This window comes from Centroberyx affinis, unplaced genomic scaffold (genome assembly GCF_046629955.1).
Source record: "Centroberyx affinis isolate AG114_WGS23_722 - 3 ecotype Tasmania unplaced genomic scaffold, CSIRO-AGI_Caff_v1 ptg002748l_1, whole genome shotgun sequence".
NCBI lineage: Eukaryota > Metazoa > Chordata > Actinopteri > Beryciformes > Berycidae > Centroberyx > Centroberyx affinis.
The window spans coordinates 25073-39943 of record NW_027280912.1 but is presented as its reverse complement, the minus strand read 5'-3'; the positions used below and the strand labels follow the sequence as shown (position 1 = coordinate 39943).

The 14871-nt window shown below is 41.3% G+C and overlaps 1 protein-coding gene across 1 annotated transcript in view; it reads left to right on the top strand.

Moving 5' to 3' along the window:
* Positions 1 to 2199: 2199 nt before the first annotated feature.
* Positions 2200 to 14871, top strand: part of LOC139657744 (cyclin-Y-like) — a gene marked incomplete at its 3' end in the record, with an annotated part of 35491 nt that continues 22819 nt past the window's right edge. Inside the window, exon 1 of the mRNA XM_071535692.1 lies at positions 2200 to 2807. Within this exon, the coding sequence (XP_071391793.1) occupies positions 2654 to 2807 (154 nt within the window). The remainder of the gene's footprint in view (positions 2808 to 14871) is intronic.

Genomic DNA, 14871 nt, shown 5'->3' with positions numbered 1-14871 from the left:
TCTCCACCATTTTGGGTTTAGGTGCATTCCTGCTCTGATGCTCCTCTGTGCTGCTTGTTGGGGAGACCTTAGGAAAAAAAAAGACTGAATAAAGAACCCAATACCACTGAGATTTGACCTGCACCTGGGCCTATTGTGAAACTGCCTTCCTGTCCGCTCTATTACAAAACACAGTCCACTTCCACCCTGATAGAGACAAAACGACACAGTGGAATGTACTTAGTAGGGAACAGGAAATAGGTTTTGACTGAAATAGTGTAGCCGTAGCCATAGAAATTAAATTCATTCAACACTGAAACAAGATTGCACAAATGACACCATGCCAAACGGCGTGTGCTGACACACCGTGGATATAACAATATTAAAATCATAACTTTCATAAAACTTAATGACTTTCATGACATTGTCTCTGGGTTTAGATATCATTGCACACATCAGTCAGACTGTAATATTGAGTGTTGGAATGTTTCCACCTGCTGGGCATTCATACAACTACAGCACACACAAGATTTGAAACAATCAGTTTATCTCCTTATTCACAAAATGTATTCCTCAGTATGTACTGGAGTGGTACATTAGGAGTTAGAAGAGAGATTTATTCCTCTTATTAGTGCAAAACTGTCTTTCTGGTCACTAAAAACATGAAGCAGCCTCACCTCATGTTTCCAATCAGGGTTATTACTTTCCACTATCCTCTATCACCAAATGCAATACAGTTACTATGCCAGCAGGCTGCACTACAGCACCATGCCTGATCATGTAATACAGTAGCCTATTTGAAGCAATGTAATCATACTAAGGGCCTTCATACATTCATAATATACTCCAGCTTCACCCATGCCACTGTGAGGCATCAAAGGCTATTGTCTTGCGTGTCAAAGCAGCATCTCAAAGGATTAGGCTCTTCCTCAGGATTCCACTTTGTTTACGTTAACCGCCACTAATCCTACTTAATCTTGCAGAGAGATTTACTGTGAGCTGCCATTTCACTCCATCAGGGCAACGCAAAGCCCTTATGGACTTGTCGGTCATCAATCAATTTGCTTATGACAGGTCAGATCCAGGGATGTAGTGGAGTGGTTTAGCCACCTAAACTCAGGTTAACACAGGTTTACACACTAATAGTATTCTGAAGTTATTAATCAACTTATTTTTTTGTTTAACACTTCTGACTTTACCCATAATGGTCATCACCCACCTTTTCATCACTGGTCAGAACTGTTCTTCACAATGTAAGTGGATGCAGACTGAAGAATAGGAAAAGTGTATTGGCTTTCATTCTTTACTCCACTGTATTTTATTTCAGGGGCTCCCAAACTTTCTCATGACAATACACTTTAGACCACAAACCCCCTTTTTAACAACGGTTATGTCTTGGACCCCCATCTGAGAAGATTTGTTCTTGTTTGTCTAAACTGTATGTGGGGAGATAATAGTGAAGATAATTAAACCTCTGATCAGAAGAACCCTTATTATACATTCTGTCATTGTGCTGACTTCAAATGAATGAAATAACAGTGAAATGGAACTAATAGTTATTTGAGAGGGTCCTATTCTATTCTACTCTATTCTGTATTTCCTTTTATCCACCTGAGAAACGGCTAACAATGTAATAATTGTTGTCCGTTTATTACACATGGAAGTATTAAGTGTTGTAATGTAAGTATTGTAACCACCCACTTGAACCGGAACCTTTTCCACCACAGGCACAGCGCTGTTGGTTTGTTATGCTGCCTTTAAGTGCTGTCGGAAATATTGAAATTTCGACTAGAGCGCGCATGCACGACCCAAAGTAGTTAACAGTAATGGGAAAGTGGCCGACGTTTAGGGGGTAGGGAGCATGACAGCCGTGCCAACAAATGATTGTTAAAAGGAACATACTTTATTATTGCTATATGGCATTTTTTTTATTTTAGTTGCCACGCATTTTAATAAACTAATAAAGCTATCAATTACACGCCTGATATGCATTTTCTCCTCTTTACCGCTGTAGAGCAAAGTATAGATCTTGGAAACAACATCCACAGAAAAAAATACTTTTGCTACAGGGTCCAGAGTTACTACTTCCAGAGATGTTGGGGCTAAACCAACCTAAACTCAGTTTACCCACTGTGTCCTCGGAACTCGGAGCATACGAGGAGCACCTGAAGGCAGCGCGGCAACGGATGTAGCAGCAGCAGCGGTCTACAGTATCGGCAACCATGTAGCGCTGAGAGCAAATATCTTCCCCTCTAAAGTATCATGTCGTCTGTATTATCAAAATATGTTCATAAAAAGAACTGGACGCTTGGACTGGAATTATAAGTCGAGGGAGTCGACAGTGAAACCGACGCCTGCTTTCTAGAGGCACTGCTTTCGCCAGGAGGTTTGGCAGGGGACGAGTAACGTTAGGCTACTATTCTGATTTATTAGCCTACCTTAACGTTTTGCCAGTTTTTAAATGGCTCCGCTCTCACAGCTGCTCCTATTCTAGACCGGGGAAGGGCGTGTAACGATAACGGGCATCGAGGCTATTTTGTAGTTTGGACCAGGTCTCTCTATCTGCGTTACCGCCCCGTTTTTTCGGTTGTTGTAGTAACGTTAGTATAGCAGGGCAGGAGAGAGCTGAATATACAGTATTGGGTGGGGAATATCAACTGAACTAGCTTAAACCATGGGGAATACAACCTCCTGCTGCGTGTCGTCGAGCCCCAAACACCGGAGGAACAACCACTCCAGGCTCGAGCCCTACCGGCCGGAGCCCGAGCTGAGCCGGGAGGACACGGGCTGCAACCTCCAGCACATCAGCGACAGAGAAAATATAGACGGTAAGCTGAAAACATCTACACCAGACCTCACCCTTTTCACTAATAACATATAAGATGGAAATTATTACTATTATTAGTAATACTACTAATAATAAACAATGCATAATCAATAACGATTTATAATAATAATAATAATAATACTTTAATTTGTTATTATTATCATCACACTTAATCTGTGGGGGCGTAACTATTTACAGACTAGAGTAAATCACTGCCAATTATATATATTTTTTGACATTGTTTTATTATTATGCATTAGTTTAATAGTAATAAAAATACAACTTATTGATACTATTGGGGAGTCATATGGGAGTCATATAGTAGTAGTGCAGAGTGATTTCTATTTGTCTGGAAATACCCACGCCCCCGAAGATTTAGACTACAGCAGTAAATGGATAATAAAGGTTTGTAACATCTTTGGAAAGGAGCCACCCACCCATTACACCAATAAAATAGTTTTATTTGTGTCCTTAGACGTAAATTAGCCTACCAGCATATTGGAAATTACCCAGAGAGCAGTGGTTCCCAAACTGGGGTCCCCAACGGACCCCCAGGGGTCCCTGGGAGGGCTCCAGGAGTTACCCAGCAAAATGAGACCTGGCAGAGAATGTACAGCAGTAACTGTCCTGATCAGAGGTTTCACTGTCCCCACTTCAGTGTAGACTGACAACACAAATCTTCCCAGATTGGGGCAAAGCCTTTGTCAAATGGGGGTCTCAAGTGTCTCTGCTTGGCATGAAAAAGTTTGTGAATGCCTGATCTACAGTGTCCCAAACATTAGTCCATATTTTCCAGTGTAATTTGATGGTGAGCTGAAGTCATTGAGCAGTATGTGATGACTGTATTGCTCAGTGTGGTTGGATGTGTGTGTGTGTGTGTGTGTGTGTTTGTCTGGGTGTGTTATGCGCGTGCGCTAGGCTTGGATATTGCCATTCTTCTGCCAAGTCCAGAAGGCAGTTTCAATGAGTCTGCTGAGGGAGGCATGACATGATGCAGGCCTTTGGGCTTGCGTCATCACCCTGTGTGTGTGTGTGTGTGTGTGTGAGAGAGAGAGAAAGAGAGAGAGAGTGTGTGAGGCTGAGACAGCGTATTGAAGGGTGAGTGTGAATGTACGCTCCAGTGGGAGGTGTTGTGATAATGATGGACCATGTTTATGGCAGGGTGTCCATTCACTTAGAAGCCTCTGGGGAGCTGAATAGGAAATGACCAGCAACATGACTCAACCTTAATTAACACCAGCATTTTCACGCTGTGTATGTTAGAGCAGCGGTTCCCAAAGTGGGGTCCGGAGACCTCCAAGGGTCCTGCAGGAGGTTCCAGGGGGCTCCCCAGCAAAATGAGAAGTTTAATTTTACAATTTTTTCTCTCACTACACATTAGCACAATGAAAGAATGTGTAAGAGTGAGTGTTTTAGTCATAATTTTCCCTTTCCCCACTGTTATCTCCCCAAATACAATATAAACAGTTGTGTAATTCTTCAATGTCAAAACTCTCAGAGATAGGATTCCTTGGGACACAATTTTATCAAATACTAATCTCTCAATCCCTATTCTGCCTATTTCTGTGGTTTTCAAAAAGTCGTATTAACATCTTACAATACCAGATCATGCATAATTTCTTATGATAAAATCAAGCTGGTATGATGTTATCAGACACCCAAAGGAGGCTCAAGCGCAGAGCTCTAGGTGAGTCATTGAGTCTTACTACTTGTTGGTACATACTCCAAGCAGACAGGCGCAGCACCCAACCTGGCACTATCACAGCCTCCCAGCCCTCAAAATTAGTTTGTGACTGCAAAATTATGGCTTTTGTCACGTGTAGTACATGGTCGGGGTACAAATAGTACAAACGGGCCTTCACAGGGGCGGGGCAACATCAGCCAAAAGCAGGAACGGCATGGTGCCACATGGAACTATTTCTTTCTCAGTTTCTCTGGCATGACAGGATTCTTCCTAAAGGGATATTGCTTGGTCTAGATCATGAGCTGCCGAGGAGCCAGTCATCCTTGCTGCCCTCCTCCCCGTGAGGATGGGGCTCCCGGCTCCCTGGGGTGAGTCATCAGGAGCCCCATCCTCACGACGATCTGGACTGTGCCTCTGTCAACATCCTTGTGGACGATAGACCAGTCATGAGATGATTTGACTACGGTTCGTTTGATAGGGGTTTTTGAAAGCTGATACAGATACCGATATTATTGGATGAAGGTGCCGATAGTCAATGTCTTCTGTGTATAAATTTGAATACTTTCCTGTTTGTTTACCCCAGAATTATTTTACTCTTTGCAGCATGGAAAGCCTATGAAACAGCATTTAGACCATTACGAGACACTAAAACGCTCCATTAAAACCCATGAACCCAACAAAATTCTGGTGGTGGGTTAGCAGCTCCTTAAAGCAGGGTGAGGCAGGTTTCATTGCAGTTTTATAAGCTGGTTGAGTAAAATCATATCCTCACCTCCATCATATCCGCAGCGGGCAACGCTGATTGGCCGATATCTGAATTTTGTTGGCCTATATCTTATATATTTGTATAACCCTAGAGTCGAGGCACATCAGGGTCAGACGTGACAGTTTTACACTCATGGTGCTCAATCTCAAGGCTACTTTCTTCTGCTCTCTTTTGAGCAATGAATGAACAAATCTGTAGTGCCTAGCCTTCCATATGTGTTTGGACATTTGGAGTTTAATTACAAATTCTCAAGGTGACAGAGTGAATCCAAACAAGTTTTACACCAACTTTGCCTTCAGAATAAATCGGATGCTGAAAGGAAGGGGAGAGCAATAACATGTACCAAGCTGAAGAGAGGTTTTCACTGCTTTTAGTGTTTGTCTTAAGTTGTTTACTCAAGTCATTAGGGCTGACCCTTTGACCCTGTCGCTGGGCCTCTAATGGCATTCCACAGCCAGGAGACTCTTGTACCTAGCATGGATCCCATGGAGGAACACAGCCTGGTCGCATACACTGTAGATCCTTGTGCCCAAGCCTGGCTATAGACAAGGGTTGACTTAATCTTGAAGGCTTTGTGAACAGTAAATACGGAAAGGTGTTAAGGAGACCATGTGATGCAAGGAGATTTGATATCTGTCTTTTGAAAGTAGCATAAGAGTGAAGAAATTGACTCTCAAGTGTTTAACCAGCCTGATTGGATCTCATAGAGGATAGTCTGTTAGTAATCTAGTGCTTGTGTTTTCTCACTTTTATTTGATTAGGTCTTACCGGAGGGAATGGTATGATCATGTTTGCATACGTGCATGTGTGCGCCCACGTGTCCATGCCTGCCTGTGTTGTTTTGTGACTAGGCACATGTGTGTGTATGTGTATGGGTGTATGTATGCGTATGACTGTAGCTGTGTGACTGGTAGAAAATCAGCAATGAGAACGGCTGACAGTGATGGCGACACACACACTCACACACACACACACACACACACACACACACACACACAGCACACAAAGTGCTCATTGAACAACTCCCTTGCAAGTATGAGTGGGTCTGTCAAGTGGCCCCTTTCACAGTATAATCTGATTTATGCCTCTGCAGTTGCTAGCTCTCCATACATTCCCCTACGTGTTCTCACCTTAATGTATGGTGTTTATGCCAGTTAGTCAGAGATATGGAGGCTGGAGATCCACGCACTGTCCTGACAGCCTATTAATCTCTGTTCATGCCTATTTGTGCTCAGTCTGTTGTGCTTCATAGGCTGTTTTCCACAGGACATATATCTGCTTACCTGGAACAAGCACAGAGATGCTTCTGACCTGTGAAATCCAATACTGTGGCATGGGTCTCTTTAGCACATCAGGGCCAAGCCCATCAATTGCCTTTGACTGTGATAATAATTGTTGACTGCCGCCGATATACAGGCTTAAATAGTAGTTTCATGTTATGGCTGTTATCAGCACAAAGGTTAAATAATTGATTCCCGAGGGGAGGAAATCACTCATGTGGGAAATACCAGCACAATTTTGTGATTTTTGCCTGAATTCATGGCTTGCATGGTTCTTTATATGTTGAGCAGGTTCCACGATCAGGATGAGGCCCAATCTAAACCCATTTTACAGCTGCTATCAGTAGAATTTGAAACTTTGGTGACCCCTTGAGTCCCTTAGTGGTGTTGTTTTACATCACTGTCACAAAGATGTCGCCACTAAATTTGGGCAATGATAACGAAACATTTTGACTAACAGTCATTAACAATGTTATGATCACGAAAGACAGCTAACCTACTGGAGCCTAGCAATATAGTAAAGTGGATCTATTCTTCTTGACAATATTCATGTGGTTATCCTGATTATTCCAGGACTGTAGTAACTGCAACTACAGCAACATTTGATGCTGCACACCTAGCTGTGGGACTGTACTGCATCTGTACTTGTCTATTTGTTTGTGTATGAACAAATAAGTCAGCAAGTGAGTCATCTTTCTGGTTGAGGCTCTATCTTTATGCTGTAAGTCAATCCTGTACATTTTTCAGGAAATTGTACCCTGGGGCAAATAGAATAAACACATGCTCATGCTCACAACCACATTGAATTGAACAATTTTCATGGCGGTGGTCTCATTTTTTCTACGGTCATTATAATATGCTATCAAAATGCATTTGTGAATTATATATTGAGGTTAAATATTCTACACATGGGGGCTTTAATTTAAGTAAAAAATGCATAGGTAGTTATTTGAACATAAAGCTGTGTTTGTTGGCTTTGTGGAGATTAGACATCATCTGGAAGCAACAATGTGGATATAAAAGCTTTATCAGCATGACTTCACACTGCAAAAATATATCTTCCAAATGGAAGTGATACTTTCAGTTTTTTTCCAATGCAAAGGAATGAAAAAACTTCTCTTCTTATGTGTCATTGTCTTGACGTTAGTGAAGTGATTTAGCTTATTCTGCCTTGTTACAACATATTGACACTTGTTTGTAGAAAATTTCTTTTTTGAGATTAATATTTGTATTCCTTTTTCCCCATGTATTCATACATAACAGAACATAATATAATTTCTTAATAAATAAATAAATAAAGGAAAATACAAATACGTGAATAAAGAGATGAAAATCTCTGAAACAACTTTAAATCTGAAAATGAGATTAAATGACTTGTTAAAATGGACACTTTTTGCAGTGTATGGGAGAGAAATGCTTCCTCTGCAGGAGGAGGAGAGGAAGATGGAGGAAGAGATTCATTAATCAGAGATTAATTAAGATTAAAGATTGTCATCTAAAGATCAAAAAAGCCTAGCTCACCTTCTCAGAGCACAAAAGAGAGGGATATTCTGTGCAATCCCCAGACTCTCCAAACCAATGGCCAAGCTATTTATAGCCTGATTTGATTGGAGGGCATTGTATTGGTGTATTGTTGTATAGCAGCCCTCAGCAGAAGCAGCACCAGGCCTTGATGTGAAACGACTCAGAAATAAGAGAGAAAGGGAGCGGTATGGAAGATGAAACAGATGGATCTCTAACCCTGTTTGGGTTTTATTTAACAAAGACATCTGTAAATGAGCAATGGCCCTGGGCCTAGCGTTCGTCTCTGTCTCATCAGTGTTAAAGTTAGTTATTTCTGGAGCACACACACATGCACGCACACACGCACGCACACACACACACACACACACACACAGACACACTGATGAGTCCTCCTAGCAGGCTAATTGAAATCTGGACATGGATTATTCATGCCTGGTTGATGAGCCTGGGGAGTCTCCAAACTGTGAATTCCAGACAATTTGACCTAGATGTACAATGTATGATACTATTTTGTTTTGATTTTTGGCAAGGCGAGAAATGGTCTTCATTGTGTCTCTGGAATAGGGCTGCAACTAACGATTATTTCCATGGTCGATTAATCTGTCGATTATTTTCTCGATTAATCGATTAGTTGTTTGGTCTATAAAATGTCAGAAAATGGTGAAAAATGTGGATCAGTGTTTCCCAAAGCCCAAGATGACGTCCTCAAATGTCTTGTTTTGTCCACAACCCAAAGATATTCAGTTTACTGTCATAGAGGAGTAAAGAAACCAGAAAATATTCACATTTAAGAAGCTGGAATCAGAGAATTTTGACTTATTTTTCTTAAAAAAATGACTCAAACCGATTAATCGATTATCAAAATAGTTGGCGATTAATTTAATAGTTGACAACTAATCGATTAATTAATTAATCGTTGCAGCTCTACTCCGGAACTGCATCTATTATATCCTGCATATTGACGTGTATACACAGAATCACACGCATAAACACTTACGTTTACATTTAGCGGACGCTCTTATCTGACATTACTTACAGTGAGTGCAACAGTAGAATAAGCTCAAATTCTTAGATCACCATCATTACCAGTAGTAAGGACTAGCAAGAGTCAGAGCCATAGTGCCCTGACAGTATCGCTGTGACCAAATAAACATCATGTAAAGACAAGTGCTAGATACAAAATAAAAATAAGAGGTCACCTGACAAGACAGACATACACACACTCCCAATAGGCAGCCGAAGTTGACATAATGTCCGGGTTGACTTTGTTATTATATGGGAGGTTACTTCATATAAGCAATCTAATAAGCATATGTAGTAGAAGTACACAAGGCAGGTTGAGGGAAAGTGTTGTAAAGTAAATTGCAGCACCCATCACAAAGTAACCCCTGGAATGCACTGAACATCACAGATCATAACAGTGTAAAATTATCTGATGGTGGAATTTTCTTTGTATTAGCATTTTCTGAAATGTCTGGATAAAATGAATGGGCAATTTACTTATGGAACCAGAGCCTCTCAAAAACAAGGCAGGCACGTTTAAAATGTACAGCCAGTGTAGCAACAGCACATACAAATGTGTGATAAATTATGTCATATTTAGTGTTGTGTCTGTGACATTTACATGACGATCCCTGTGGGCGTTCGTCACATCATCATCATTCTGTCATTCATTCTGTTGATCCGTCTGTCCCCTGGGGTCTTCCAGTCTGGGATGCCCTCACTCTTCCCTCCCGCTCCTCTCCTACTCCCCCATTACTCCAGATAAAGTGTCTGCCTGGGTCTCAGGTGTTGGTGCTCTGTACTACTGAACACCCCATCCATTGGCCTGCCACCATAGACCTTCTGCTGGAATTGATTCTCCTTCCATAGCACTTCGCCTGCCATTGCATATTAAAAAGCCAGTGCAATTACCCTACGTTAATTGGGCTATCTTGTTTGTGCGGTTGTATTTTAACCTTTATCTTATCCAGGGATAGTTGATGGAGCACGCAAGCTCTTTTTCAGCAACACCCCACTTCATGTTTACACAGTTACGCACATTCACATGTGGGAGCTTCCCAGTACAACTAGAGTCTTCTAATGTTGATCGTGGAGCAGCGCTGCTGGAGTAATTGGGGGTAAAGTGCCTTTTTCATCTAGATTGTAGTTGTTGAAGGAGGGGACAATTTTTCTTATACTTTCCCTACCCAGCTGGTCTGGTAATTTGAACCCACAACCTTCCAGTCACAAGGCCACCTCTCTATCCCCATGCTTGAGTATAGGTGTCTTTCTGCCCATGTGTCAGGCTGAAAAAAAACATCCTATTGAAACATTGTAATGATACAGCTGTTATAGACAATAGAATTGAGGCACAAGGGCTTAAATGGAGGCCAAACTGGAAGCCTGCTATTGGCTGCTAACCTATTAAGCACATGAGCATCTCAGCAAATAGCATAAATAGCTGTGACAGTTGAAAGATGCTCTGAATCACGTCTGTTTAAGTGCGTCACAAACATCACCACGGCAAAACACATTTATCTACTCGACCACTTTTTATTTTCGCTGATGAAAGCCAACAATTTGCCAAATGGAATAACACATTATTTCAGAGAAAACTGTTTCCATTTTAAAAACAAATTGACTGATTCACAAAGTGTTAATGAAAATGCAATTGCCTGTGACAATCTCATTCTGGTGCCTCGTTCGGCCTGCGCGTGGGAAGATGCATCTACTGCCCACAAATTACCCAGTCTCGCTTTCACTCATAGCGCTGCTGTCTCTAGAGAAATTCTGTCAGTTATGATAAAGGGAAGGCATGAAGCCCCTGAATCATGATGATGGTGAATGCTAATTAAAATAAAAGAACGTGTGTCTCTGTGTGAAAGAGAGGACTAAAACGCATGCCAAAGTTGTGTCTGACTTCTTATAGCCCGTTCTGTGGTTTCCACAGATGACTGAAGGAGATGAATAATTCGATACATCAATGAAAACTGGTGAACTCATTTGATGCCTTGGCAGCAGCTGTGGGTGGGGTGGGGTGTAGGGGGATATTGTCATTATGTTGGCTGATCAGGTGAGTTCCTTATTCACAGTTAAGTTCAAAAGTTGATGGTCTGCATTTGTAAAATAATGCTGCCATTGTGTGAAAACCTTGAAACTCTTTTTTTTTCTCCCTGGAATTGGTTTTGCATGATCTTTTATATGCTGAAAATGATGGCTATATGACCCTAAGGCCCATAAAGCCTAGCCTAATCAAAACCTTTTGTAAAATTTCACAAGTACATTTTCTTCAATGTCAGAAGGAGAAATGGTTCTCAGAATTCATAAAAGCTTGGTTTTTGGAGATGGAAAGTGGCATTGGCAATCTAGTCTCGTAGCGATGATGCTAACATGCAGCCTAAAGATATCTATCCTGTCATTTAGAACAGGAGATTAGGTTTTCACACTGAAGTTAAAAAGTGAAAGAGGAAGAAAAACACAAGTTGTCAAGGTGAATAAAAGAAACCGTTGGGGGCTTATGAAAACATCCCACCCCAGTAGAAGAAATCAAGAAGACAGAGATAAAATCAGAGAATGTTTTATACAGGTAGGTGGAATGTCAACATTTTATTTGTGGGACGGCAGAGGAAGTGTTAAACAGTCGAGTTCCAACCATGTCCACTCACAGCTATTTATAGGTGTTTTTTGAAGTCTGGCCTGATGCTCCCTCTGGGGCTAAAGCAATCGCTAACAGGAGCAAGCTTGAAAAAGGGTTTCCCCTTATTCCTGCTCTGAATACTTCGGTTCCCCCTCTGATAGTGGGAGTGGAGTGATGCTTTTCTGTGTTTGAGGCATAACCTGGTGTATGGGAAAGAGAGCAGGAGGTCCTGGAAGTCTTTTACCCTAATGACAAATGTGGCTGTTCACATTTGTTCTGGAAGGGCAACCTTTCTGAAGAGGGTGATTATTTGCTGTGTTAAGGCAAGCATGTGCACACACACACACACACATCAAAGTGTATTCAAGGGCAACACTAAAGTCACTTAGAGGGAGCCTTTAAAAGTTGCTACAAAACCACCACACATTTGACAACTGACAACACCAACACATCGCCGGCTCAGTTGAAAAAAGGATTGATATGAATGTCAAATGTAGGCATTAGATAAGTGTCTTGTTAGTAAAACTAAGCAAGAGTTAGCCTATATTTTCTTCACTCTTTTGATTTTGCTTACTTGATGACATGAATGACATTAATTTACTCAGCCATAGTAAAATGTGTACTTTAAGCTGCACTAGCCAAGATTTTATGTAAAAATACACCCGTCTGACCTGGTCAATAACAAATATCTAATTGAAGTCCTGGGATAGCCAATGAGAGTTGCGCATGAGAGAGAAAAAGATTTGTAAGGCTCTCAAAGGAAAGAAATACAAGAATTGTGGAAGAAAAATGTTTCACTTCCGTGTTTGTTTTGATTCCATGTTGTAGTAGCACGAGAGCTCAGGTTTCTGCAAGATGGCTGAGTTGCAAGGCATGGGAAGTTGGTTAGTATGTGATCCCAGTCTTAACCTCGTCATTAAGTGTGTGATCCCCAAATCCATCTGGTCGTCAAGTGTGTGATCCCCAAACCCAACTGGTTGTCAAGTGTGTTCCCAAAATCCAACATCAAATCAAATATGTGTTCCCCCGAGTCCAACTGTGTGTGCTTCTACAATGCAAGAAGAAAAAACCCCCCCGCAAATGCCAGTTGTTGAGTGTGTGATGTCAAAGCTTTTCCACAGTCAGTCATGCAGTGTGCCCCCACTCTAAGCAGATTCCCATCCATGCTTTTGAATGCAATAATCAGAATTCAGCTTACATAATGCAATCTGTCTGTTTGCTCGCTGAAGTGGCGCTTTCGGCTATGTGCGTGCTCGGGAATGGGACTTGACAGCAATTAGATGGGGTGCTTTGGAGCTCAAGAGATCATTTGGACACAGCTGTCGGCTGGCCGCTCACATTACTGCGCTGTTTAGACTGTGAAATGGGAGAGGCTACTGTCCCTCTGTCTTTCTTCCAGCAGAGGAAACGGAGACACCCGAATGCTACAGAGAGATAGATGAAGTTGGACAGGACAGGTCCAAATCATGTCTCAAGTCTTTGAGGGACAAGTCTGAGTCAAGTCTCAAGTCTTTGGTCACAAGTCTGAATCGAGTCTGTAGATAGGAAACTATAGCTATAGATAGGAACCACAAGTGTACATAATCACTTCATACATTATATTACCCTGCAATAGGAAAAAACAATAGATGTGGTTTATGGTTTTTCATCACTCTTTCCTTTCAGCACTCCTGTTTCCCCCTTCTCTGGTCCATAGGCAAAGTGCTGAGGTCCCAACTCTTACTGGCTGTTCTTGACACACAGTAAATATTGCTTATAGTAATGCAGATATTGTGCTAATACTGACCTATCCGGGTGTGCTCTCAGGTGTCTGATAAAGTTTGACATCCAGGATATTTTATTGTGATAGAGCAGGCTTTGCAAATGTCAGTTCTTTTATTGGGTCCAGCAGAATGTTACGTCATAGTCATGGGCAACCTAAAAATAAACACTTCAAATCTTTTTATACAATAGACATGTCATTCATGTCAGTCTGAGTCTAGTCTGAAGTCATTTGAGAACAAATTCAAGTTGAGTCTGAAGCCAATATATGCGCGACTTATTCAAGTCGCCATCCCTGAGAGAGAAGCATAAATATTCCAGATTTCTTTCATTTAGTTGTGTAGAGAGGAGTATTAATCTCTCTCTCTCTCTCTCTCTCTCTCTCTCTCTCTCTCTCTCTCTCTCTCTCTCTCTCTCTCTCTCTCTCTCTCTCTCTCTTTCTCTCTCTCACTCTCTCTATCCTATCTCTCTTCTCTTTCCCTCATTCTTGCTATCTCTCTTCGCTCTCTCTCGCTCTGTTCCACAGATTAATTTGGTTTAATAAAAGGTCTGTCCAAACTTGGGAGTGATCCAAATTATCCTCATTGAGAGAAACATTATTTCTCTCTCTGTGTCGTCCCCACCCATGATGCCCTGGCTGCCAGTCATGTGACTCTCTTATCATGGCTCATGAATAGCTCCCATTATCCTGAAGTAGTAGGTCTCTTAAAGTACCTCAATGAAAAGGCCAATACAACTGCTACTGTATGGGCCATAGGGGAATACCTTATCTGCTGCTGTCAGATGAAAGCCAACTCATCCTCAAACAGTGTTTTTCAGGGATGAAGGAAAAGAATACTTAATTTTTTATTAACAGCCATGCACTGTATCTTTGAAACAATAGAGATTCATGGGTCTGAGGTTGATATAACTCTTGACACAAAGCTGAACACGCTCTGCAAAAACTTTACATCTAATCATCATCTAGTCATCTAATTTGTTAGATGTTATAATTTGAGTCTTAAAATGAGTGAAATATTTTCTTAAAACAAGTGAAAAAAAAAACTGCCACTCGATTTTATGCTTTCATTTGATTTGTGTTTTTTTTTTCTACGACCACAATGCCATATTGAAAGTTTGAAGGAAATGGAAGGATGAGGAAATGCATTGACTCACACATCCACTCCGGGCAGCCATTCTCATGACATGACATCAGCCCTACAGCTGCTTCTGGTGGATTTGAAGCACAAGCTGTGGATGCAGCAGCCAACTTTTTTCCCTAGACATCTTTCCTTCCATGCTTGACCCCTAACTTGAGTTTTATAGGTAAAATAAACAACGGAGCACCTCTCTGGAGGCCATCCACAAGGAACACAGAGAAACACTGTGAAAAATGTCCATATTTTTAGTCTCATATTCATTCTTTAAATATTTTTTCTTAAAACAAGTGCA